General features: G+C 34.5%; 1 protein-coding gene across 1 annotated transcript in view; it reads left to right on the top strand.

Moving 5' to 3' along the window:
• Window positions 1-27627, top strand: part of TfIIS (RNA polymerase II elongation factor) — a 163861-nt gene that overhangs the window by 13298 nt on the left and 122936 nt on the right. The window contains exon 2 of the mRNA XM_090410830.1: window positions 13627-13695. Within this exon, the coding sequence (XP_090266956.1) occupies window positions 13627-13695 (69 nt within the window). The remainder of the gene's footprint in view (window positions 1-13626; window positions 13696-27627) is intronic.

Below are 27627 nucleotides of genomic sequence, written 5' to 3'. Positions count from 1 at the left end.
AGATAATTCTAACCACTATCCACACATTCTTCTTCCTCATTATAAACAACATGAATATATTGTTCATGTTGTTTGTCCTCTGTTCAATTCATAAATTTTGTATTGATTTCTTTTCACATGGAGCAGCATTTTGGCACTATCCACTCATCCGTGTGTGATTAGGCATTATAAGCAATTCTTATTGGTATGGAAATATTTATTCCACTTTAATTCTCATCCCTTGTTTAATCCTTTGTTCTTCAAGAAGTGTGCTGGAGCTATCCACTCAGCCAACAAGGCTGGCTATTAGCATATTGTAATTGGCTGTCAGCAAAATCTCCACTTCCCTTTTTTGTTTATTTCCAAGTATGAAATAGCTGCAAGCAAATTCTCATTGCATGCACTGATTTTGAAAAGGCCCAAACATGAATTTACATAGTCTCCAAATGCTAGTCATGCTTTCTGGTCTCATGCTATCCAAGTGAAAAAAGAGATTTATTTATTTAGAGTATGGTCCACACACGAAAAGTTACATTACAATAATGTTTAGTATATATAAACATTTAACATAAAATAGATAAAATACTTAAACATTATATAAAATGGATCATAAAGAAGACACTCAGAAATAGACTACAACCGTATGTCTAGGTTTCTTATCCAATCAACTGCACTTGGTGTAGTGTGGATGAAGTCCGACAGGTTTCCATGGTATGTATGTTGAGCACATTCTACTGTGATATGGCTAATTGTCTGGTGGAGTGATTCACAGTTGCACCTGGGTGAGGCATTCATGCCCCGTTTGTAAAGGTGGTCTGCACATCTGCCATGATCAGTGCAAATTCTGTTAAGTTTTCCATAGTAGAGTAGATCAAAACCCAAAGGCATCTGGGTTGGATCCACTAATTCTTGGAAGTTCCCTGGTGAAGTATTATGCCAGGACTCTTTCTACTTTTCCTTCATGTTAAAATTTGTCCCTGCAAGATTTTTTTGCTGTTAGGATTGGAAGGTACCTTGACTTTAGCCTATTTATTTCTAGGAGTGGGATGTCTTCGTAGATTGGGAGATCTTGGATTTCTATGATTTTGTTATATTAAAGTAAAGAATGTTAGATCTGTGGAGATGGAATGTAACTTAGCACTGGGAACCTGTCGGTTGGGGTTGATTTCACTGTTCCAGAAATGAGGTGCATGTGGTGTTAGGTGAGAATTGACCAAATACAAATGGGCACTCTTCAGCCATACAGGTGAGCAGTATTTGGTACTGGTTTTTCCCTTTCAGTTGTTTTCCAACTGTAGGCATTGCCATAAAGCATTCCTGGTGAGATTTTTACAGGATAGTTCACCACTGCTTTCTCCAACCCCTCAATTTTATCCGGGCTTGGGACCGGCATATGGCTGGGACATATTCATGATTGTAATCCATTTGTATTCAAGGGGGTCAGTTTGCCTGTTCTGGGGGACAAAAAATCAGAGTTTCCTGGTGAAAAAAAAACCCTACCTCTGTATGAGACTGGCTAACTCACCTTTCGACGAAAGGTGAGTTAGCCAGTCTCATACGGAGGTAGGGTTTTTCTCATACCTTTATCTGGTCTCTTTATCAACGAGACCAGATAAAGGTTCTTCATGTCACTGACGGGAATTGAACCCCAGGTCTTTCCAACCAAAGGGCTTCGTCTGAGTAGGCTATGGAGGCGCTCTGTTACTTATTAGTACTCCAATAGAGAGCCTCCGTAGCCTAGTCAGACCAAGCTCTTTGGTCAGAAAGACCTGGGGTTCAATTCCCGTCTTCTGACAGAATCAATCCACCTTGAACTTGGTTTTCTTCTGAGTCTCTTTCCTGCCATCTCAGCATGAAATACCTGTTTTGTTAACATTTCCTCATCCATCCATCCTATTTAAGTGGACATGCTATTTAGATTAGCTCTGCTGACACATTCTTGAATACTAATAATCTCAACTTCCTTTCTAAAATCTTCATTTTAATATGATATTGCCATTGATGCCATCAGTTCACTCCCCTAACTTTTCTCAGAACCTTCATGACAGTGATATGTAGTCTTTGATCGAGTGCTTTATTTCTAATCCATCTCTCAGATCCATAACTTTAAACTGGTTTAAATACTGTCTTGTATACTGCTACTTTCTGCTGCATGGAAATTAAATACTTTACTCTGCATTATATAGCTGCAGAGTAAACGAGACCAAGAGGAGTGCAGCAAAGCGCTGCTGCTGAGGCATCCCAAGTTCTGCAGAGTTTTTTGCAATATGTTGTTTTGTGTTTTTAACTTGGATGCTATATTAAAGAGATGTGGTTTAAAGGATAGAGTTGTATCCAAAGTGACGCCCAGATATTTCATTATCTGTTATAAATATTTTGTGATTGAAATAGGTTATCAGTTCCTTGTTAGCCTGATTATTGTTCAAGTGGAAGCATGAAACTTCTGTTTTACTAGGGTTTGGGCATAATCTCCATTTGCAGAAGTATGCATCTAGGATTGCAAGGTCATTTGTTAGTTTGTCCTTCATTGTAGTAAATATGGTGTGTGGTGACTAGAGCAATATCATCAGCATAACAAAACTTCTTGGAGGCTGTAGTGGGCAAGTCTGTAGTGTATAAGTTAAAAAGGAGAGGAGCCAGGATTTGACCCTTGTGGTAAACCATCATTCAATGTTCTTTGTTTACTTCTATCTCTATCTACCAATTGCAATCTTAGTCGCTTGTCTCTGAATCCTCTCCACCACTTCCTCATTCCCAAGAAACTCAGGAGACCAGACACAATCACTGTAATCCAGATGTGAATGTATCAAGGTGTTATAAAGAGGGAAAAACAAAGCTTCCTTATCTCTACTTGTTAGTGTCTTCTTCAACTTCCAGGTAATCTTATGAGCTACTTTAGCAATATGTCCTCTAAACGTGAACCCTTTGTCTACCTTCACTCCTAAATCTCTAGCTTCATCTGTTTCCTGGAGTACAGTTCCATCAGTGCAGTACACAGCTTGCAATCTATTTATCTCAAAATGCATAACTCGACATTTCTCCACATTAAACTGATACCCATTATCTTTTGCCCATACTGATAGCCTGTTTAAATTATCCTGCAAGCTCTCCACATCGCCTCGATTTGCTATTACTCTACCTAATTTTGCATCATTAGCAAACAACTGTATTTCTTTTCAGGTTATTTCCTATATCATTTATGTACAAATTAAATGAATCTTGTGACACACTACTAGTCACCTGCTTTCATCTGGATTCTGCTCCCCCATATACCACTTTTTGTTATGTGTCCAGCAGTTGCCCTCTTATCCACGTAACCAGTGTCATATTCATCCTCATTTGTTCTTATTTGCTTAAGAGAGTTCCATGTGGTATTCTCTCAAATTCCTTTGCAAAATCTAACAGAATAAGTCATTCCCTGTATCCAACTTATCTGTTACTCTATTATAAAAAGTTAGTAGATTACTAAGGCATGACCGACCCTTCACAAAATCATGTTGTCCCTTATAGAGTATCATATTCTTATCCACCCATTCTTGAATTATCTTTTTGACCAATTTTTCCACCACTCCTGAGATACCGGTTGGTGTGTAATTTGGATACTGTAAATTTGCATAAAATAGCAAGGGAGAGAGATGTTAGAGATAGTGTGGTTAAAGAGCGAGAGAAGAAAATGTAGTGTGTCTTATCCAGTTTTGATAGTTGTGAAGTGAAGAGATGGACATTGTTAATCAATGAGATGATATCCAATATGCTCAGTGTTCAGAAAGGAGAGGTTTGTAATTGGATAGTTTTGATTCAAGTAAATATCGAGAAATATATACAGAATATGCCTATAATAACTCATGGAGATAAAGTCTCTAACATGCACCTGAGCCAAGTTGCCCTGTTATGTGCCAACAGAAGTGATACCAAGATTGAAGTAATGCAGAAGTCATGGCATCTTGGCATCTCTACTTTATAGTATAACAAAGTGGAAAAGTTTTCAACATCTATCTTTAATCCCGAGTATTTTAGTAATAAGGTGTGACACTTTTTGGCTATTTGTATATGGAAATATAACTTCTGCATTACTTGGTATCAACCTTGGTATCACTTCTGGGTCGTGCTTTCCCATTGATGAGACCTCAATAAAGGTCGAAACTGGTCTGGGTAGCGATTCTTCCCATAATGAATGGTATTATATATATCTGTAAGGATATGTGCTTTGCATTATAGAATACTAAGGCAAGTGATGTGAAGTCATTAGCCTCTACGTATGAGTTGCCCAGTCATGAAGTTACTTCATTCACAAACTTTATTTGCTTACTCTTGGATAAAGGATTAAACCAAGAGAAGGCCTAGGAATGTATCCACAAGGGGATACATTCCAAGACATCCCACGGATAGTATTGAACCCTATATATACTATGTTTTTTCCTATACATACATACCTATGATAAAGTTTAATTTATAAATTAGGCACCGTAAGAGATTAGCATCAATATAGGGTGTCATGTTTCTTACCAGTTGCTGAGACTGACCATGAAGTGATCGCCTTGGTTGTGGTTAGCCATAGGAAGACTTCTGTGGGGAACAATATTTCTGGAACTACAAGTCTGGTAATTATGAGAGGCTTAGGGGAAAGCTTGGAGATAAAGCATCGAATGAGGAGTTAAGCAGGAAGGAGATAAGTACTGTTTGGGCACTGACCAAGAGATATTTAACAACAGTGTATTCGGGAGGTTAAAAGGCTGAATATAGTAGTTGTTAAATGGATGAATGAAGGGATTAAGGACAGCAAAACTGCAATCTGAACATAAATTAGGAAATCAGGCCAAGGAAAAGCCTAGAGAGTTTTTCCAATATGTGGCAAGTAGAAGAAAGAATGATTATGATAAGAATATGCTAATAGATAAATATGGTAAGAATTGGTTAATGTGGAAGACGTTTTTATAGAATTAGGGTGCCTCTTAAAATAGTAAATTTTGAATGGTTTAAGTTTCATATGAGGCACCTGCTCATTGTTTTCACAATGATAAAAAAGATATGCAAAAATTTGAAGAGATTTAGAGTATGTTGAGGGATCGTGATGGTTAGTTTCTAATATTGCTCACAATAAAATTGTGTAATTTGCTTTTTTTATTGTAAAATTGTACGTTAGTACTCAAAGTGAATTTTTACTTTTTTTTATATTAAATTACTAAGTTTAACATTTATTTTTCAAATGAACATCTACCTCAGTTATAGAGGTAATGTTCATTTGAATGGCAAAATGAATGTAATTATTCAAACAGATTAATATAAAATTTACAAATTCTTTTACTGTTATTTTAGCAGTATTGCTTTCTTGCAGTCTGGGGTACTTCTTCCTGTAGTCACTTATAGCCAACAAAAGAAACTGTTTTTGGTCTTTATCACTGGTGTGCAGTTTGTTGTATTCATTGCCAGCCTGGTTGACTGAGTGGCTAGTGTGTCTGCTCTCCAGCCAAAAGGTTGCGGGTTCGAATTCTGTCGTAGGCATGGATCTTTGATTTGCAGAGTGGGTATGCCCTCCCTCAATGAGTCCCTTGGACTCCTTGGAGGTGTCACGTAATAATAATAATAATCTATCAGGACTAGGCCTCTTTCTGCAGTGTCTTGACAACTCCTATGCATGGAACAGTCTTTTTTACTGAATGGAATATCTTGTCTTCATTCAAGTCAGCAGAATCTGTGTTGAGGAAATCATTGAACTCCAGTGATAGACAACGTCTGATTGTTTGATGTCACAAAGTCTTCCAGTTATAGAGAAATGATTTTGGCTGGGTCTATCATAGCAAACATTGCTCATTTCATTGGACTGTCTTTGGACTTTTTCAATGCATTGACAATTTTTCACTTCACTCAAAAGAATCTTTGTCATCAAAAATGGCAAATATGATCAGTTTCTCTGAAATGTATCAAAGAATTTTCGAAGTGCAACATTTGCGATTGCTTCATTTACTTTCCTGTATACAGATAAATGTATACAGCAGATGGATATTTGAACCAGCTTTTAACATAGAGTTTCTACGTACTCCTTCTTTGCTTCTGAATTCTTCACCTTGTTTTTGCTCTTTCCAAGATTTTCCCATTCTCTAAATATGCCTTCAACTTTTTTGTCTGTTACATGCATTTTCAAACTGTAGGTATTCTGCCTTTCCCCAGATTGCCAAAATATGTGGAATGGGCTGCCCCTCTTGTTGTTTGTTAAATTGCCTTTTTTTTTTTTAGTAATACAAAAATTCCATGACTTGTTTTGTGGGAGTTTTAAATGGGACAGTGTGAGTGGCATCTGTCCAATAAGCCATGTTTCCATTGACTTCAAAGTAGCAATACTACTTGCCATTGTGCTTGCCACTTTTATAACATAACTGAAGACTTTTTAACAATGCTATGTTACAGTTACCTGAATATGAGGGGGTACCCAAAAATAACTGGAATCTGAACTTGGTGTGCGTGCATTTTCAAGTTATGGGTGATGCCTCTAAGCATCGTGAGTGTGCAGTTTTCCGCACCAGTCTGGCAAGTGGTCATCCTGTGTGAACTGGTTTGTTGTACTGGACTTTTTTTTTTTGTTAGTGCTTACAAGCAAGTTTGGAGATTTTGTGATGGCTGACCACAAGGAATAGAGGATGTGTGCAAAATTTTTTTTTTTTTTTTTGGGATAAAATTACATCTAGAACTATTGTTATGCTTTGACAGGCCTTTAAGGATGATACTTTAGGTAAAACACAGTCTACAAGTGGTTTTTCTGTATCAAAAATGGGGATGTCACATTATTATTATTACATGACACCTCTAAGGAATCCAAAAACTCATTGAGAGAGGGCACCTACTCTACAGCTCTCCATCAACTACAGCAAACTGCATCATATACTGCCCACCACCACCATCACTAGTATTTTCATAGACGATCACAACATCCATGCCCACAGCAGGATTTGAACCTGCAGCCTTTTGGCGGGAGAGCAGATATGCTAACCACTCAGCCAATCAGGCTAAGGAAATGATGATAACATCAAAAAGGTTTGCCAGGCAATCAATGAAGATCGTCAAAAGACCATTGAGCAAGTTTCCGAAGAGGCTAATTTGTCATGGAGTTTGGGCCAGCGAATTTTAACAGAAGATTTAAAAATGAAACAGGTATCTGCTAAATTTGTGCCTCATTTGCTCATAGGAAAAAAATTTTTTTTAAAAAATCATGTGAATGTTTGCTGGGATTTGAAGGGACAAGTTTTTAATGACCAGAACTTTCTTTCAAAAGTTGTACCTGGAGACGAGTCTTGCTGCTACGGTTATAATCCAGAAACAAAACAAGTATCATGCTAATGGAAACATGCAAATACAATAGTTCTTGAGAAAAAACAACATGGCAATTGTACCCCATCCTCTCTACTCACCCAATCTCTCTCTCTCACTCCATGTGACTTTTTTTTATTATTCCCATGGATAAAGAAAACTATGAAAGGGCAGCAGTTTGTTGATGGGGACAAAGTGAAAGAAAAGTCACTGGAGCCCATAAAAAGTATTCCAGTTGAACAGTTCCAGGACTCTTCAACTGGAATACTTATTAAAATTCTTTTCATTCTTCTAGGTGAACATGTCTTATCATTCTGTTTCCAGCAGGAAAACATTGGGATAAGTGCATTGCCTCACTTGGAGAGTACTTGGAAGGAGACTAGAATATGGCATTATTAACTTTAATAAAATAAAAAAAAATAAAAAAAATCCAGTTATTTTTGGGTACTCCCCATATGCGGCGAGAAAAGCAGTTTGAAAATTCAAGAATATTCTTGTTGAAACATGTTCAGGTTGCAAATATGCACATTATAATTTGTTTATGCTATTTCAGTATACAAACTTTGACACACAATCGTGATTCCTAAACATTCAATAAATTTGTTAAAATTTTTACTGAATTTCTTACCTGAGAGTGTGGTGATTGAGTTTAATATACAGTTTGATGAGTTTGGACAATGTGTGCCTCCTGCAATGAGTCTTTTGACTCCATGGAGGTCTGGTATTAATAATAATAATATAATGCCCTCGTATTGGGAAGAAGTGACCTGAATGCAGAACTGTAGATATCTAAGGCTAAGGGATTAAAGAAAATATTCCCTATGTTGGCTTTGAAATAAGGAAGAACTAAGAAACTTAATCTAGGTGTTATACGTTTGGGAAATAAAGCAACTGGCATAGAAATGGGTATCAGATGTATTGGGGTGGAAGGGGGAAATTAACCTGAGGACTGATAATTTCTGTGCAACAGTAGCTCTGCTTTATGGAGAAGGTGTTGGGGAATTAGCATTGCCTTTGATTTGTTTGTTTGTTTGATAAAAGTCTTTAAAGGAATGGAAGCAGGTGATAGAATTACTGCAGTAATTCTATCACCTGATAGAATTACTGCAGTAGAGATTGCATTTCTGCAGTGATAATTATCATCACATGGCATCTTCTGAGAATTCATTACAGGAATCATTGTACACTGCATAACATTATTTAATTCACCATCTATCACCTATTAAATAGTAGTTTTATTCTCTTATTGCATGAGTTCTCTGTGCAATTTGCCTGTTTTGTTGAGCAAAGAACCTGTAAATGGTTCCTGGCTAACTCACCTTCAATTGAAAAAAGCCCATATTGAAATTTTTATCATTCTTCTAGGTGAACTATAGAGGCACTTCATAAGATGGTAAAGTTAGTTACATTACTGGATAAAATAATGGCTGGAGTCTAGGTGGAAGCTAGTATTAGTTTGTTAACAGAAACTCAGTTTTAGTAAGCTTTATGTTTTGATAAGCTGATGCAGTAGCAAACAAGGAGGAAACCATGTAATATTTCTAGATTTTGCAGACACTTTTGATAAAGTGATAAATTTAATTAATTTGTAATAGCATGAAAGAGAAGGATAAGAATTTATTTTATTATGTTATACAGTGCACTCATTTGGATTTTGAGATGAAAATTTTAAATAAAAACTATGGAAAGGTAGAAAAGTATTATGGTGAAAATATTTGGTTACCAAATAGGCATTAGAGATATTGATTGGATGGGAAAGAAGGTTTCCAAAGGATAGAACAAGGGAAAGGGACAATGCTCCATATTCTACAACTGAAAAAAAGAGAAACCCCTACTTTAAAAATAATTTTTTTTTTTTTTTTTTTCATTTTTGCATGGAGATTGATGTCAGCAAGTAGAATTGAAGGAGATATAGGAAGGTGGTATGATGTTAAATCTGGTATGAGCCAAGAGTGCTTGCTATCCTCCTCCCTGTTATTCATCATTTATATGGATTACATTATGAAGAAAAGTGACATTAAACCTGATAATCACAATGGGGATGTTAATCTCAGCTCTTTACTTTTATGCAGATGAAGTTACACTCTTCAATAAATCCAGTACAAGTTTGCAGGATTTCTTAATTAAATTGAATAACTTCTGCATTAAATTAAATTTAGTATCAAAATCAGAAATAAAAGAGAAGGACCATGAAAATGCATTCCTTATGAGAGAGTTCATTGTGCAAACAGTAAATGATTTTAAAATATAGTCTAGTATGATAAACTTGGTGACACCCATAGCAAGCCTCATGTAATGAGTCTTCTTACTTCATAGAGGTTCAATGATAAGGCAAATGAACTGCAACAAGAGTATGAGTCATTCAGACTGATGGCATTTCTTTTGAGTCAATCTGGTGTAAGATTGAGGCCAATGGTACAAAATATAAAATTGGTTGCTATTATAAGCCAATGGACACCAGGGATGATATGGAAGACATGCATCGCCAGATTAATACGATGAGTGTAAGTCCAGCAATTATTATGGGAGGCTTCAACTTCAGAGAAATAGATTGCAAGGAGGAAAGATCACTTGGCAGGAAAGAAATGGAATTTATACACTTACTGAGCGATAATTACTTGAAGCTGAATGTGATGGAAGATAATTGGTATATGAGAGTGTTGGATCAGAAGTCCTGTCCATAACTCCATTGATCAGGCTCCATTGCTTCCAGTTGAGATTAGTTTGAGAAACTGATCATTTGGTCTTGGCTTTGGAGGTAGCAAAACATGTGGAACATCTAGTTAAGGAGTATATGTGGAACTGGAAAGGCAGGTAATTATGACAAGCTTAGGAGGCAGTTTGAAGCAGTACCATGACATAAGTGAAGGATGTTCACAGTGCATGGGGTATTATCCAGGGGTATCTGGAGGAAGCAATATCACACTGTATACCTAAGGTCAGGAGGATAAGTTAGGTTGGAGTTAGATGGATGAGTGGTATCATCAAGCATGAGCTGCAAAGAAAGAAAGTGTTGTGGAGGATATATAAGGAGAAAGATGATGAGTTAATTCATCAACAGTACAGGGATCAGGCAAGATAGGTAACCTGCATGGTAAGGAAGACAAAATCAGATTATGAGAAGAAATTAGCCAAGCAGCCAAAAGGAAATCCCAAAGAGATTTTTCATTGTGTCTTATGAGTTTTTTCATTTCATAATTTTCATTATGAGGAAGAATAGGTATGATAGGATAACTTGAATGAAGCAGTAGTAGAGAGGTGACAGAGGGAAACAAAATTGTTGAGCTACTGAGTCACCACTTTGCAAGGGTATATCATCCAAGGTGAAGATATTGTTATGGCAGGGACTGATCTGAGAACAGAGGTTGATGAATTGGAGGTACTTAAGATATTGTAGCTGTGGAATTGGATGGGATATTGGCTTGCATTTTAAGTGAAAGTTCAGGGGGAACTGGAGATGTCTTTGTGTAAGCATTTTAATTTAAGTCTCAGCTCTGGTAAAGCCCTAAGAGAGTGGAAGAAGTGCAAAATAATTCCTTTGCATAAAGGAGGATCTAAGTCTGTGATAGCAAATTATAGACCAATCAGTATCTCAGGATTGGTGGTAAAAGTACTAGAAAATTTGGTCTAAAAGATAATTCAGAAATGGGTGGATAAGAATTTGAGAGGCAGCATGGTCCGTGAAGGGTTGGTAATGTTTTAGTAATCTATTAACCTTTTATAATAGAGTGACAGCTGAGTTGGATAAAGGGAATGAACCACATGATGATACTGCTGGATTTTGCAAAGGCTTTTGACAGGATATTACATGAAACTATTAAGTAAACTGCAATAAATGGGGATGGATATGAAACTGGTGATTTGTATAAAAAAAATAGCTGATGGAAAGATACCAAAAAAATATACGGAGGAGCAGAATCCAGGAGAAGGCAGGTGAATAGTGGTTTACTTCAAGCTCTGTGCTTGGACCACTCCTTTTTAATTTGTACATAAATCATATAGGCAATAATTTGAAGAGAGATATTCAGTTGTTTTCTAATGATGCAAAGTTGAATAAGGTAATAAAATAGTTAATCAAGGTGATGTAGAGAGCTTGCCAGATGATTTAAATAGGATGACAGTATGGGCAAAACATAATGGAGGTCAGTTTAATGTGGAAAAGTGTAATGTTACACATTTTGGGATATATGGGTAAAACATAATGAATGTCAGTTTAATGTGGAAGAGTTTCAAGTTATGCATTTTGGGATACAGAGATCACAAGCTGTGTACAACATTTAAGGACCTGTAGTCCAGGAAATTGATGAATACTATTATCCCCAGGGATTTGAGGATAGTAGTAAGAGATAGAGTGTTGAAGTTTAGAGGGCATATTGTTAAAATAGCCAGAGTACATTTATATAGGAGCTATTACAAAAGTGGTTACTGATTAAAAAAAAAAAAAAAAAGTATTCACCTAAGTGTTCGGGAGAAAAGTGTTCTTTATTGGAAGTAGTTTTTGAAAAGGGATGAACTGACTTATAAATTACCAGAATGTCATAAAAAAATCCAAGAAGCATTTTTAAAATTTTATTTTATATCTAGACAACTATAATTTCAGTTTGACAACATATTTGATACTTTTTTTTTCCAATTTAAGAATAAAGCCAAGTAACATGACAACTTGACTTCCTATATATAAACTTCATATATATGAAGACTAATTATGTATTAATTAATACAGCAATAGGAGAGTTAAACCTGTCTGCTGTGTCTGTCAGTTTGTTCATAACTTATTTGAATTGTATTACACCAAACAAAATACTAAATTATAAAAGGATATTTATTAACTGGTTTATATTTTGCTGGCTTTCAAGCCAGCATCCTCAGAGCAAAACAGCATGTTACACTTTACATATGACTAAGTGAAACAGTTTAAATTGTAATGGAATTTAAACTCAAGTCCTGATTTAGCACCCTCTAATGTTGCATCAGTGAAGTTATTACAGTTGTGTATGATTGATCTTAAGATGACTGTCTCCCAAATTTCTGGCAGATTAATTCAGCCATACTTGTTAAGGTTAGGAGAATGCTTCATAGCCATTTCTGACTTTAAAATTCACTCTCAGGCCTGCAGTGACCTCCATATATTGGTTTTCTTTCATCTAATCTTGTGTGAAGTAATGTCCAAAGCATGGTCTGCCAGTTGTGACTTGCCAGTAATGAATGTAGGGAATGTATTTCTTATGTTCTGCAAGGCAGATGCTAACAGATTTTTCAGTCTTGCAGTCATAACTCCATCCTCTAGCACATCCCAGACTGTATGAAGTTCCCTGTAACTGTGACTTGGGCTTACTGTGTCAGACAGTAGGCCAAGGTGTGGGTTACAGAATGTACATCACAACACGGTAACATTTGAAAAGAGAAAAAAAGATGAAGTTTTGAATTTTGAGTTCTCTCATTTAGTAGGCCACATTTTTGCAATAAGTTCATTGAATGAAATTGCCTGTTGCATGCCTCAATGCTTTCACCATATGTTTTGGGTATATTCCCTAATAGTAAATGCTTTGTATGCATGATAGGAATAAGGAACACTCACATAATTTGTCATACAACTTTTATGTAGTATAAAAAGAGTTATTTTTTATACTTTGAAAGCATGTAATTCATTAGTTTAAACAGTAATGACATTTAAACACATTCTAGTTCTTAAGTCCAGATAGGTAGAGATTTGTGTTCATAGAAGGATCTCACTTCAGTTTAAATACTCTTGATATATGTGTGCCAAAAGCAACTGGCATTTTGATTCCTATTCAGTGCTCATATCTCACTTCAAAACTACATTCTGATTAGACAGTAATGTTTGTTTTCTTTTCTGCTCTAGTTGTGTGATAAATGAGTGTATTGTTAGCTGAAATTTTCAGCTTTTTTTTTTTATTTACAGTTTGTATCTGCAGTTAGTCTTTTGCAATTTATCATCTTGCCATTGTCTTTGCATGCATTATTTCAGGAGAATGTTTCAGCATAAGAACTTTGAAGCTTTACTTGTGAGATAGAATGAGCATTTTTTTTTCTTTCAAAAACCAGATGAAGTGAACTGTGGAAATACATAAATTTGAGAGACAACTGAAGAGTATGCTTCACAGAAATCAAACTATACATATATAGAAAGTTACTGCACCACTACAGATAACTATATTCTTACATATTATATTATTTGTTAGTCTGCTTTTCAGTTATTGAAGGGAAGTCTTATAATCTCATAGGCATTAAGTTATACAGCTAAATTATGAATAAGCTATCACTTTTTTTTTTTTTTTGTAACGATTGTGAAATATGACTGATATTAATTAATGGTGATTGCAGGCACAAGACCAAGCTCTTGACTTATTAAAGGCCCTCCGAGATCTTCCAATAACTCTGGATGTGTTGCAGGTATTTTATTTTCTTCTTAAATGTTTTTTGAAGACTAGATTAAATGTTATTTAAGTTTCCTCTGAATTTTAATGATAATCCCAAACAAATAAAAGCTTTATTAAACTGACGTGCTTTAGGTAGATTGATTTCACAGTTCAGAAATATCAAATAAAGTTATATTATCACTAGCAGATTACCAGATTTGTTAAAAACTGAACAGTACTTATTTCAAATGATAAGGTTAAGAGATGGTTGTAATTCTCTTAATAGCCATGAAAGTAGTTGAAATGTTTAGACTACCCTTGGAATTAGAAAACTGTTTTTGTACATAATCTGGTAGGCTATTTTGAAACATTAATACAAATATAAACTAGTTTCCTTCAGAAAAATCCATGGAAGATAAATACAACTAAAAATACTAATCCAAGAGAAATAAATTAAATCAAAACAGAAATCAAATAAATAGGGGAGAAAAGAATGAGAAAGTTTCAAATTTGGAAATATCTGGTTTCTCCCATCCATCTTCAGAATTGGGGGAAAATAATAAATGAAATGCAGCATAACCTTCAGTGACCATGTGAGTGGTATTTTTTTTTTTTTTTTTTTTTTTTTTTTTTTTTGTGGATTAAAAATAACAGGAATAAAACAGTACTCCTTAATATTGGGGTTATCTGTTTTTAGAGACGAGCATTCTTGAGCACCTTAATGTTTTGTAATTTGGTTGTATATTGACAATTCATACATTGATTTTCAGTTTCAAAATACAGGTAACTCTCGTATAACGCAGTATGTATACAACGCGGTTTTGATAAAAAAAAACACGGTCTACAAATTGTACTAACCCTTTATCTATTTTTTTTTTTTTTTATGCGTGACTTAAAAATCAAATTTTATCTTCGTTAAATTTGTGTCTGTCCGTATCGCACATGTAGTTATAAATAGCGAATTTATATTAGGGGAAATACCTAATATAAACCCTTTAGCAGGCATGTACGTCAATTGTTTGTTGTAAAAATATAAGTTGTCTTCGTTTTCTGCCAGGAAAGTGCTTTAAAAATCATAAAAGTGTGTTAATCTCAAGCTGAGCACTTTATTTTCTGGTGAGTTACATACAATATGTAATGCTTTTTTTATGTAAAAATGTTATTTTAATAGTTATGACCACTTAGAAGGCTTTTGCGATATGGTTGAAAACGAAATTAGTGAATTAATTGATTGGAAAATAGATTTAAATTTGGAGGAACCGGTATACTTAACAGATGACGTCGAACCAAATGAAGGGGAAAGTTCTGCCAAAGATTCTGATTGTGATAATCCATTAAAGAATTCAGTTTAAAGAAATTAGCAGAAGTTTGCACTTGGCAAGAAAGTTAGGAAGTTATTTTACGGATAACGATCTCTCAATGGAGCACTCCAGAAAATTCACGAGACAATTGAATATTTGTTTAGCTCCATATTATGAACTAATAAAAAATTGCAGCATAGTGGTAAGCAAGGTCTTATTACTGACTTCTTGTTAACTAAACCAGCCGAAGTATGCAATGAGAATTATACAAATGATGTCCAAGGGATTTCAAGTGATGACGACTTCCGGCCACTCATAAATAATGAACATCTATGGAATGTTCATTTTGAAGACAGTGATGACGATTAAATTATGCACTTTTTTGTTTTTTGCCTAAAGCATTTTATGCATTATATAAGCAATGAAGTTTACGTACAATTTATATTTTTATAAGTTTACACTATGTATTTTGTTTTATAGTTTGTATGTTTTCTTAACTTACATGAATTACCTGAATTGAATAAAAATATTTTTTGTTGGATATGTCATTGTTGTTTATATAATTTAAAAAAAAAAACGATTTCGGAACCTAACTCTACTTTTTCTATGTGATCTGAGTCTCACATAATGTGATTTACATAACACGGCATTTCTACAGAACCTAACATCCACGTTATACGAGGGTTACCTGTATGGTTGTTCCTTGGTGGTATAGATGCTTTAATTGCCTTATTTATTTTGATTACTTTATTTTTTTCTACTCATTTTGAAAGTATGCATTAAATAGGAATGAGAACTTACAATCCTAAAATGCTCTTTCAACCCTTTTAAAAAATCTGATCAAGTGTTCATCTTGTAAACATGGATTTTGTAAACGACCCTACATACAGTGTGGAAACATCTTGATAGACACATACATTTTTGTATTATGTTGTGATATTCAAAAATTCCCAAAATTGTAAAAGGAATCAAAGAATACCCTAGATGTCTGGAGTAATTACTTTGAAAGATTGGTAACAAATGAAATAAACAGTGACGAAACCTTAGTAGAAAATTTTCAAGAGAAATGTAATCGATAACTGACAATGGTAAATGTCCCCTGTTAAATATTTTTATTTATGTGATTTATACTTAATTAGTTTGTTTGTTACTTGATTAAATCCTTTCTTATTCAAAACCTTATTCAATTAAAGTCCTACCAGCTGTTCTATAGTTATGTTGTTGCTTTCTCTATATTTTACTGCTTTATATCTTCCTGTTCTATCTTTCTATTGCTATTTTTCTTCTTCAGATATCGGGCCTAATATGCTTACATTTATTTATGTCTAGGACTGTTTCCTCTTCGGATACTGGCAAATTTTTATTATGCTGCGCCAGCCAGTATCCTATAGTAGAAAAGGTTCCTACTCAGGGTGACAATACTAGACTCTTAGCTGTTCTCACACAATACTTTAATGCTGCTGTATAGATTCAGACTGCAGTCGTGACCTAAATCTATAATTATATACACTTCCTAATTCCTTCCTGCCAAAATAGGTTCTATTTTTATAAGTGGTAGTTAGGAATCGTAATCAGGCATGACTCAGGTTCAGGTAAATATGATAAGTTTATTGGAATATCTAAACAGAATACACAAAAAATTCATACACTTAATTTGACCCAATACTAAATGAAAAGACTTGAGTTAAGAGGTTAATATGTTCTAAATTAATTAAAGGTCATAAAGCATGCGAAACACAATAACTGCATATTGGGATATGAATGATATGAAGTTAAACTAAAATTCCTTTCTGTAATGCTATTCATAAGATAATATAAACAAACATTCTAATGTTACTCAGTTATTAAAATCCACAATTCTGGTCTCTTCCAAATAATTCTTACTCTCTCAAAGGAGGTTAATTTTCTAATTAGAGACTGTCCACAGAGTTCTTTAGAATACTGTTCTTAATTTCACATTCGCAAACAATCTTCTGTCTTCTAATGAATTTTATACACAAAAATAGAGTAATTTCACCTTACCGAACTTTATCCGCATCTTTTCAGCACCACGTGTACATCTGGTTACTTCTTGTCTATTGGCTGTCCATATGACAACGTTTTATTTCATTATTTCTGACGTGAACGGACTTAAATCTTTGCGTTTCAGGAACAACTCAATGGGACTTCTCAGCGACGGCTTGATTCTGCTAGGACTGGAAATTTTTACCTTCAGCTCTGCATAGAATCCTTCTCCATTTTCAAGAAAGCCTGCTGTCTGACATCTTATCTTAGCACAGACGCTTCATTCCCCCCCCCCCCTTAAGCAAACTCCCACTAACTTCCGAGCCACCAAACAGGAAAATGATACGACAAGAGAGACCGATACAGTGGTCATCCCCCTTATATTCTTCATTAAAGCGTCCCCTTTTTCGGAGTCCCTTATGCGCATGACCCATATCTTTTCACCCCTTGGGTTCATCCCCTGATTTCCTGATGCCGTTATGCTCTTGGATTCACAGAATACGCATCAACGTACGTTCCGTGTAAGCTACTGCCACCAGCATTACGCTGGACATGTGTAGTTTTATACCTTCCAAGAATTATTATTTAGTAACTATTTGATGACTCACAGTTAATTTTACACAGCTTAAGTGAGGCTTAAATTAAGTCAGATTATCCCTCTTTTAAGACATACTCTAATAAAATCTTAATATGAACACAATAGATTAAATATATCATACATGAAATAAAGAATGCAAACTTTATACATAAAGTGAAGAAGTTTCACTTTTAATTTCAGCTGATGTGCAGGTATTTCTCTTTTTAGTAAGTTTAATACATTGGATTCTGAATGAATGATTTCTTTGCAAGATTCCTTCATTCAGGATCTAACACCCAACCATTCCAGATGCCTAAGCCGCTATATCCTTTTGCCAAAAAAGAGATCAAAAAAATACTGTCCAAATTAGACACAAAAACGTCTTTGCCCTGATCGTATTCCTCCTATTATCCTGAAAGTTTGTGCACCAGAACTTATTTCTATCCTATCGTATGTTGCCCATATATACTCTCTTACTCAACTGGTATTTATCCCACAGATTGGAAATTAGCCTATATACAACCCATTCCCAAGAAGGGCGACAAGTCACTACCATCCAACTACTTCCCTATTTCGCTCACCTCAGTCCTCTCTAAAGTAATGGAAAATGTCATCGATTCCCAACTCCTACACTATGTTGAAGGCACCCACATAATAAAATAACTGCCAGTATGGATTCCGTCGCTGCTGATCAACAAGAGATCTGCTCACATATATCACCCATCTCTGGATAAATGACAAGATGCCATGGAGAAGTTTGGTGAATCTCAAGTGGTTGCACTTGATATCTCCAAAGTGTTTAACTGGGTCTGACACAAAGGCTTACTAAGCAAACTACCATCATTTGGTCTGTCTTAGGACTTCTGTAGTTGGATTGCAGCTTTCTGTCTGGATGCACACTGTGATGGAGGATGATTCCTTATCCTCTCACCATTCAACTAATGTCAGGGTTTCACAAGGTTCTGTCCTCTCACCAACCCTCTTCCTACTATATATCAGTGACCTACTTCAGTTGATCTCCAACCCAATACACAGTTTTGCAGATGACAGCACATTGTACTCCTCCCTTTCATTTGAACACGACTTGCCTCAACCTGCAGAACATCAACCACCACCATCCTCAATTCTGATCTCCAAGCTATCCTCCAATGGGGTTCAGATAACCTCGTCAATTTCAGTGCTAATGAAACCCAGTTCTGTCTTATTTCTCATAAAAACCTTGAAACCCACAGAACAAGTTTCTTTTCCTCTTCGTTCATGTGGAACAATCTTCCCCCTGCTGTGTTTCCCAAAGAATTCAACATACAATCATTCAAATCAAATGTAAACAAGTTCCTCCCTTCCCAACCCACTACCATACATGTTACTAATGTAGTATAGGTTGATCAACCAACCTCTTGTGTATGGGCTCAACATAAAAAATAATAATTAGATAATATTCAATTAGAAATGCTGAAATATGGAGATATGAAAGTTTTGCAATGGCTACACTGCATAATTCAGAGGATCTGGTTAGAAGGTCGAATTCTAGATGATTGGAGTAGAGCTCTCTTAGTTCCCATCAGCTTCCATAAAAAGATGGAAGCTGAATGTGATAATTACAGAGAAATTTCTAGACTCAGTGTGTTCCAGGTAAAATTTATGCAAGCTGGCAAAGGTTGGTCGATTGGTAGAGCCTCTGCTACTAATGGCTCAGTTAAGTAAGTTTGAGCGCGTTTAGTAGTTGGAAGGGGACCAATCGTTCGATGCTGTTGGCACGCTCTCCCTCGATGAGTCTTTTTCAAGTATTATTATTATTTAACACCTGGAGGTGTTAAATAATAATAATACTTGAAAAAGGGCTGAGAAAAATTGTGAAAGAGAAACTGGGAGAAGAACAAGCTGGATTCAGGCCAAATAAAGGTTGTCAGGATCTCGTCTCATCTATTTATCATAAAATGATAAATAGATGAGATGAGAGGTAGATGATATGGAGTAAATGCAACACTATACAGAGCAATACATAATCTGTATTTAAGTTGTAAGTCAGCAGTTAGAATTGAAGGGAATACAGGAAGATGGTTTGATTTGAAATCAGGTGTAAGACAAGGATGCACTTATCTCCATTATTATTTATCATCTATATGAATCACATTATGAAAGAAAGTGGCATTAAACCTGATATTAGAATTGGAGATGTGAAACTTATCTTTTATGTAGATGATGTTGTACTCTTAAAGACATCCAGTGCAAATCTTCAGGTATTTTCTAACTAAATTGAATAACAACTGTAACAAATTTTCATGCAAAAATCAACAATAAAAAGACCAAAACTATGAAAATTGTCACGAATATAGAAAACTTCAGTTGCATTCTGAATGGGACTATAGAACAAGTAAAATATTTTGGCTATTTAGGTACAGTTTTAGGTAGAGTGAAAATGGCAAATTAAATATTTAACTAGACAACAGAAATTCAACTGGCTCCCTGCCATACCAGTAAAACTGGTGAATAAATTTATATGGAATAAGATAGAAATTAGCTATATTCAAGATGGTGTTCTAACCTGTTTTAAGTTATGGATTTGAGATTTGGGTTAGAAATAAAGTATTTAATCAAAGATTAGAGATCACAGATATGAAAAGTCTTAGAAAAATTAGGGGCCTGAAAAGATGTCATCAATGACAGAATCATATTTAAAAAAAAAAAAAAAAAAGAAGATATTAGTATGGAACTTGACATTATTTGCATTCAAGAATGCATAAGCAGGGCTACTCTAAGGTGGTATGGTCACTTAAATAGAATGGGAGAGGAAGGGTTAGCAAAACAGGTGTTTGATGCCAAGTTGATCCCAGGCAAAAGACTCAGAAACAGACCAAGGTCTATGTGAATTGATTCAATCAGAAATACCTTAGAAGCACAAAATGTTAGATATGACAGCACTGGAGTGCTGACAACTAACAGATTAATTTGGAGGGAAATTGTTGATAGGAGATTAATAACAATTTAATCTTAATCATATAGTGCTATCATAGTAGCCTGAACGCTCCATGAGAGTACATATCATGAAATTGATGGTGAGATCATTTGGATCTATAATAAATTTTGAAAATGTTAATAAATTCTGTCAGTATACTGTGAAAAAAATGCAAGTAATGCCCAGTATTTTATTTTGTTATTTAGAAACTATTTACATGACTACTGATGAACTATAATGGTTTATGTCACACACTTCATTTCTTATTTTATTCTGAAGCTCATAACAAATATAAATCCCCGAAGAAGATATCTGGAGACCACCAGATTTGAAATTTTTATCTACTTTTTTTTTCTTTAAATTTCTGTTTTGGTTGAATTTTTTTATTTATTTATTTTTTTTTATTATATTATATTCATTTTGTTTAGTACTCTTAGGTGTATTTGCCTTTTCATGGAATTTTAAGAAAAAAACAATTAGTTCATATTTCTGTTTCTGAATTATCCATTAGACTTAACAAGGGGTATTTCATAATTGTTGACTGTCTTTTGTACTTATAATTTGAAAAAAACTGCTGATATATTGGTAATAAATGAAGTGCTCAGGTACATAGAGCACCCCCCTCCCCAAAGTCGAGGAGGACTTAGAGAATGAATGAATATTCTTACTTCATTTTTCAAATGCTGAAAAGGTACGCAAACTATATATTTTTGGTTTGCATATGTTTTTATCTGAAAATCTATTATTATTATTTAGCAAATTATATAATTCATATAGAAAGTGATAAGGGAATAAACAGATGGATATGTAATATGTTGTTACATTACAACATATTACATATCTTCCTAGATAAGAGAAACACTGGGTAATCACTAATATGTTTAATGGTCCTGACTGAACTGCCATGATCACAGTATGGTGAGTCATTCCATTTTCATTGGTGGGGGCATCTGTTTGCATCTTCCATATTCTGTCCTAATTTGGTTAAGTGTAGTCCATAAATGTCTTTGATGGTCAATGCCCTTTAGTCTGTTCCAAACTAATTGAAACATCAAAGGCCTCTTGTAACATTTTTACAGCAGCTCTCCAGGCAAGTCATCTTAATTTTAGTGTCTAAGTAGGTGTGTGGGTGATCTCTTTATGTATACGCAAGTCACTATTCTCAGTAATTTTATTCCTTAGATTACATAAAATCTTTTTCTCTGCATACTGGACGAGGAGTACTGTTGACCTCATTGTTCCAGAGATAGATCTCATAGCTTGGTGATCAAGTACTCATACCATCAAGGTATGAGTACTTGATCACACTGGGGCACACTATTCATGTGCTGTCACACCCCATGAAGAGCCTGCAAGTTTCTGCATATATGCCGATAATCTTTGTCAAGTGATATTTGGGTCAGGAATCTATCCAGAGTCACCCCAATATACTATGAGATTCTTTAGTTTTTCACCATGCCATTTTTTAAATAAACTTTAGAAACAGAATGGTTTTTTAATTTGTATGGGGGTTTCTTCCGCTTCTCCACTGTCCCTTAGGACTGGTTGAGCCCTCCTAGTGATGGATTAAGTATGTTTTTTATGATTCTAAATCCATGTGTGTGTTTACGGGTCAGTTTGCCTTTTCTGAGGGATGAAAAACTCTAGTTTCTGGGTGTAAAAAACCTCTACCTCTGTATGAGACAGGCTAACTCACCTTTAGTTGAAAGAGACCAGATAAAGGTTTCTCATGTCATGGACAGGAACCAAATCCAGGTCTTTCCAACCAAAGGGCTTCATCTATTCCGACTGAGTTACGGAGGCTTAATAGCATGGTGAAACTTCTTGAAAGATTGCTGTACAATAGGATTTCCTCAAATCATCTGAATTATATTCATACAGCTTGTTTCAGTATTGAAATACTGCAAACTGGCATGATAATTATAAACTATAAAAACAGAGGAAAACTCATATTAAAACTTATTTGTAGAATTTTTGCCTAAAGATAGGAGCATAGTTTATTTAAATGGAAAGCTGACTTCAGTTTTAATCAGATGGTTGTAAGCACCACTAGTTACAGTGAATATACTAACAGAGGACTTATCAAAACTTAACTACTTTAAATAACTACTACTTTAACTACTTGAAGGGAGGTGCTGTGAGTTGCAATTGCAGTGTCATTTGCATGCATAAATTCCTTAAGACAATAGTGGGATATCATACCTGAATCCTTTTGTCTGACAGCATATTATTAAGAAGATTATCGATCTTGAGAGAAGGGATGATCACTAGCAATTTCAAGAATAGCCCTTCTCTCTCCAAACAATGTTATAAGCTGCTAAAAAAGATGAACAGAAACAGTCTCTCTCTCTCTCTAGGCATTTATTGAAATAATTTTCAGTATGGTGGTCAAATCGTTCCTGCTGCATGTATGCAATAAACAAACTATAAAAATGGAAGAAAATTCATGTTAAAACTTTTAAAATGCATTTGTCATATGGATAAGACACAGGAAAAGATATTTTGCAAATGTGATGTTTCAAAAAAAAAAAAAGGTTAATGTTTATATATATGTATGTATATATATATATATATATATATATATATAAGTTCTAGTGCTGGACTCAAGTCTTTGCTAAAAACTAGGCCTTAGTAGTGGAGTGTGTGAAGCTGGTGTTATTCACAGACTTAATGTATTTGTCTTTCCTAGTCTTGTCAGGAAAGCATGTAATAGTCCAGAAGCTATGGAGTTATTAAAGTTGTCCTGTAATTCTTGAAATAAATCTTTCACTTTCACCTCTCCATCCATAGATGCAGTGTATTTGATAGCCTACTCTTGGAATTTCCCACAATAACTTCAACTGCTCTCTCATGTATTCTTCAAAGGTCTCATTATACAACAAATGCTCTCTCATAGTTGCTACCATTGGGTTTGACCTCCTTCAAGTAGGAGTCATTTTGCTTTCCAAAAGGTCTCCAGTCAACTTTATGAAAGTTCCAACTATGCTAGGTGATAGATTTGGTAATCAAAATACAAATTCCTCCTGCATAAATGATAGGAAAATGTTGACTTATGTGCAAAACCTTGAAATACTTTTCTGCTAATTTAGTCTGTTATCATCATTGAAATTGAAGATAGGAAAAGATCAAGATTGCACCCTCTTTTCCATTGAGTGGAGTAGAAATTTTGTTGTCTTTCCAGTTAATTAGCATGTTTCTATTAAATTCAGAACCTATATGGTCTTGGTATATCCATAAAGAATGGGAATATCAAACCACACTGATTATGTGGCCTTGGGTTTTGATGCTGAGGAAGAATAGGATTCTCCCAGATTATACCAGGAGGTTGGTCTACATTTGTGATATTATCCCAGAGACCGCTGCAGAAGTAATGATGATGCACTATGAGTAATGAGATTGTCCCTCTAAATAGTTGATTATCATCTTCTCTATGGATCTCTTTCAACACAAAGACATCAGTTTGGTATAATCCTTGTTAGGTAGTCACATTTGAATCGCCTTCTGTGATGGGTTGACATAGTTTCTGGATAGTGTCATTTCTATCACATGGCCTGTATCTGTGATTTCCAGCAGGGAAGTATGTGCTATCATTGCTGTATACTTTATCCAGGGTGCACCATGAGGAGGCAGTCTACTTTGCACTCCTGATTATATTAAACGTTATCATTAAGAGCCTTCTCAGTGTAGTTAACAAATATGAATTTGAAGTACTTTTTTCTGTGAATTTTTAATATGAACAAATGTTAATTACAGTTTTTCTCGAATAGTATTTTGACAATTATAATAGATATTACTGTACTTTATGCTATGTTTTTTCAGCTTGCTATCCTTGAAAATATGAACGCCAAAGGGGGAAGGCACATGAAAAACCTCGATACTCAGTGACAACTAGGTCTTTTGATATAAGCAATAAATTAAAAAAAAAAAAAAAAAAACTCAGAGATGAGTAAAATATCCCCAGTAGTCCCAACTTTGGGGTCCACACATAGATCACAGCTGAGAGAGCAAAGCAAGCTCTAGCTTTTTCTGTTTGGTCTCAACAAGATAGCTAGTATAGAAATAACATACATAATGATTAATTAAAATAACTCTTTGAATCAGTAATCTTGAATGTTTTTCTCGTTATTAGGTAAATGATTACTGAATTTTGTACTTCAATGAATATTCATACTATTAAGTGGGAGTTGCCTTCAAATGCTTCAGATGCATTAGCTCTAAATAAAGTGATTTTTTTTAATTTAACTTTCACAGCTTACACATGTAATAAAAATTATATAGAATTTAGAATAAATATTAAGAAAGATATAGAAACATTAAATATTTCTTTAACATTTATATTTAATATTAAATATTAAAGAGAAAAATATAGAATTATATAGAATAAATAGCAAATATGACATGAGTAGGGGCCTTGATAGACACCTGATATGGAAAGAAGTGATCATGTATTCATTGTAGATGGTAGGAAGGAAGTTAGTTTCCTATCTGGTTTGAAGGAAGCATACAGATTAAATTTATAAAGAACTCTTGCTATGTGTTTTGAGGTTCCCTTAAGGTAGGGTATTGAAATTCTTTTCACATCAGATTGTAGTCAGGTAAAATAATGATAATTATCAATAATTTTTGAATGGTAGTTTTGTTGTATCTGTTACATATCAGATTGCTTTTAATTTTATTCAGTTCATCTAACAAATGGGAATCAGTAGTTACTTTCTCTGGGAACAACATATCTTTGAAATTGGCATTGAAACACTAAATTTATAATAATATGTCAGTTTAGTCTTATAGAAAAAAAAAGTTGTTCCTCTTTGGGACAATGCTTCAGCTAAGTTAAAAGAGTTAGGACATAAGTTTTTTTTTTTTTTTTTTTTTTTAGACCTCACAATGTTTAGTATCGTAATTGTAAATATTCCTGTTGCATTCCCTCAAGGAGTGCAGGATACTCCATTATTTGAACACAGTTAAGATTTCTAGTTTCATAGCAGCAGTTTTCTTGCCAAGTGGTTTGCTATTTAAGAGGTTTGATTTTTGGGTTTCTTCTTTTTTCTGTCTTATAAAACTTTCAAACCACAATTTACATGTTTATGCAGAAATTATATAGATACATGAATGTTTTACAGATACCTTGTTTCATGAACTTAAATTCAACATTGGCCATCTTTGGCCATGTGACTCTTGGCAGATTTTTCACTGAATATTTATAAATGGACACAACTGTTTTGATTCATTCAGCCACCATTATCTAACTCTTTTGAAGATGCTTGCTTTCTTCATAATAATTATTATTACTTAACTGTTAAGGAATAATCATGAATGACCTCTCCCATAATGGAGATAGGTAGTTCATTAAATCTCTTCAAGTTTATACGATGCAGTAATGTTTTCTCACTTTTTTTTATGTAGCTTTCCATAAGAAATCTGTTTTTTATGTATTACTTTATCTTTCTTTCAGCAAATGCTTCGTCTTGTCTTCTCAGCCTCAAATTTTAGAATCTTTCTTGTATATTTTTATATGGTTTATAAATATGTAAGAAATATAAGCACTTCCATAAAAAAAAAACATATAAAAGGCAGCACTTCCATGTGGAAATGCTGTCATTGTAAAAGCAGGGTAGCCCAGTTTATTCCACTATTGTAGATATTTCTGTTTTGGAAAAGTTCTTCCATACTTATAGGATGTGATAGCATTGAACAAATCATAATCATTGTGAAAATGTCATCTGTGTGATAACAGCTAGAAATGTCAGACAGGTATAAGAAAAATTACATAGGGGGCGTATATGAATTACAGAAGTTGACACAATATGCTCAAAAATATAGTAACATAACATCAATACACTGTATGATTTTCTCCAACAGTTAAACAATCCAACACTGGTGGACCATGCTCAATACCAGGGTATTAATAGGATTCTGTGACAACAAATTCTATTCTTTCAACAGAGCAGATGTTCCTCAAAGTGGCTAATGCTGTGCTACTCCAAGGTTCTCCATACATTTTCAGTCTGGTGATCATTCTTGCTGTGTCATTGGATACCTTGTCTGCACAGTGAGCCTAGTGACTTTGAGCTTCGCAACCATTTGCCTGGGGAAGGAGTGTCCTAGGTCCGATTCCTGTTGGTGACGTGAGGAGCTTAAGGATCTTCCTCAGCTATAGCCAAGTTAGCTGGTCTTGGGCATGGACAGCAGGGTTTTTTCCCACCATTTTATCTGGGGTTTTTCATCCCACAAGCAGACAAACCTTCCCCACGAACACACGGATCTACAATCATAAATACTTAACCCCATGTTGGGGCTCAACTCGCCCCAATAGATATGAGGGAGAAAAGGGAGGAAACTCCATACAAATAAATAAATAAATTGGATACCTTCAGTTTTAAGATAGTCTTCCACAATTTGAGCTTAATGGGAATATAGCATTGTCATGCATTTAAAGAAACTTAGTGAACCACAACCCTAGTCACACATAGGATTCGAAGATCCATTTTTGGTACTTCTGCACAGTTACAATATTCCTATCAAAAACATGAAGGGGGATGAGGCTATTGATCATTATTCTGCCCTACACAAGAACACTACCTCCACATTCAGGGCCATCTTAACAAGTTTGAGCGCCCTGTGCTAAAAAAACTTGCACCCTTAATCACATTGGATTGAGCAATAATTAAATAATACATATAAACATAAAAATCATTTTGTACTTAAAATTGTATAATTTAGAAAGTGTTTAAAAAATTAAAAACTATTAATAAACACATATAATTAAAACATTTTATTATTGTCGTGTAATTTTGAAAATAATTTATTCTCCTAATTATTATTGAATATTATATCCTATAAATGTTATACACAAACACAATGTCAATGTATTTATAATAATCACAATTCACAAATAGTCAAGTATTCACAACACACCACAATATATTTGTAAAGGTGAATGTAATTCAAAATATTAACAAGAGAGAAACCAGAAACAGTATTAATATTAAATGATTATAGTTGTAAAATGACTGCACTACTTAAGCACGCAGACCACAGACTACACTTATTTCTGAGTATAAATACACCTATATAATAAAATGCCAGTGGTGCAGCTGAAAATGAAATTATATATTTTGTCAGCAATTT

The sequence above is a fragment of the Typopeltis vanoorti genome, chromosome 20, assembly GCF_054136105.1.
Source record: "Typopeltis vanoorti isolate ZY-2024b chromosome 20, IOZ_Tvanoo_1.0, whole genome shotgun sequence".
Taxonomy (NCBI): Eukaryota; Metazoa; Arthropoda; class Arachnida; order Uropygi; family Thelyphonidae; genus Typopeltis; species Typopeltis vanoorti.
The sequence above is the reverse complement of the archived record's forward strand: the minus strand, read 5'-3'. Positions and strand labels throughout refer to the sequence as shown.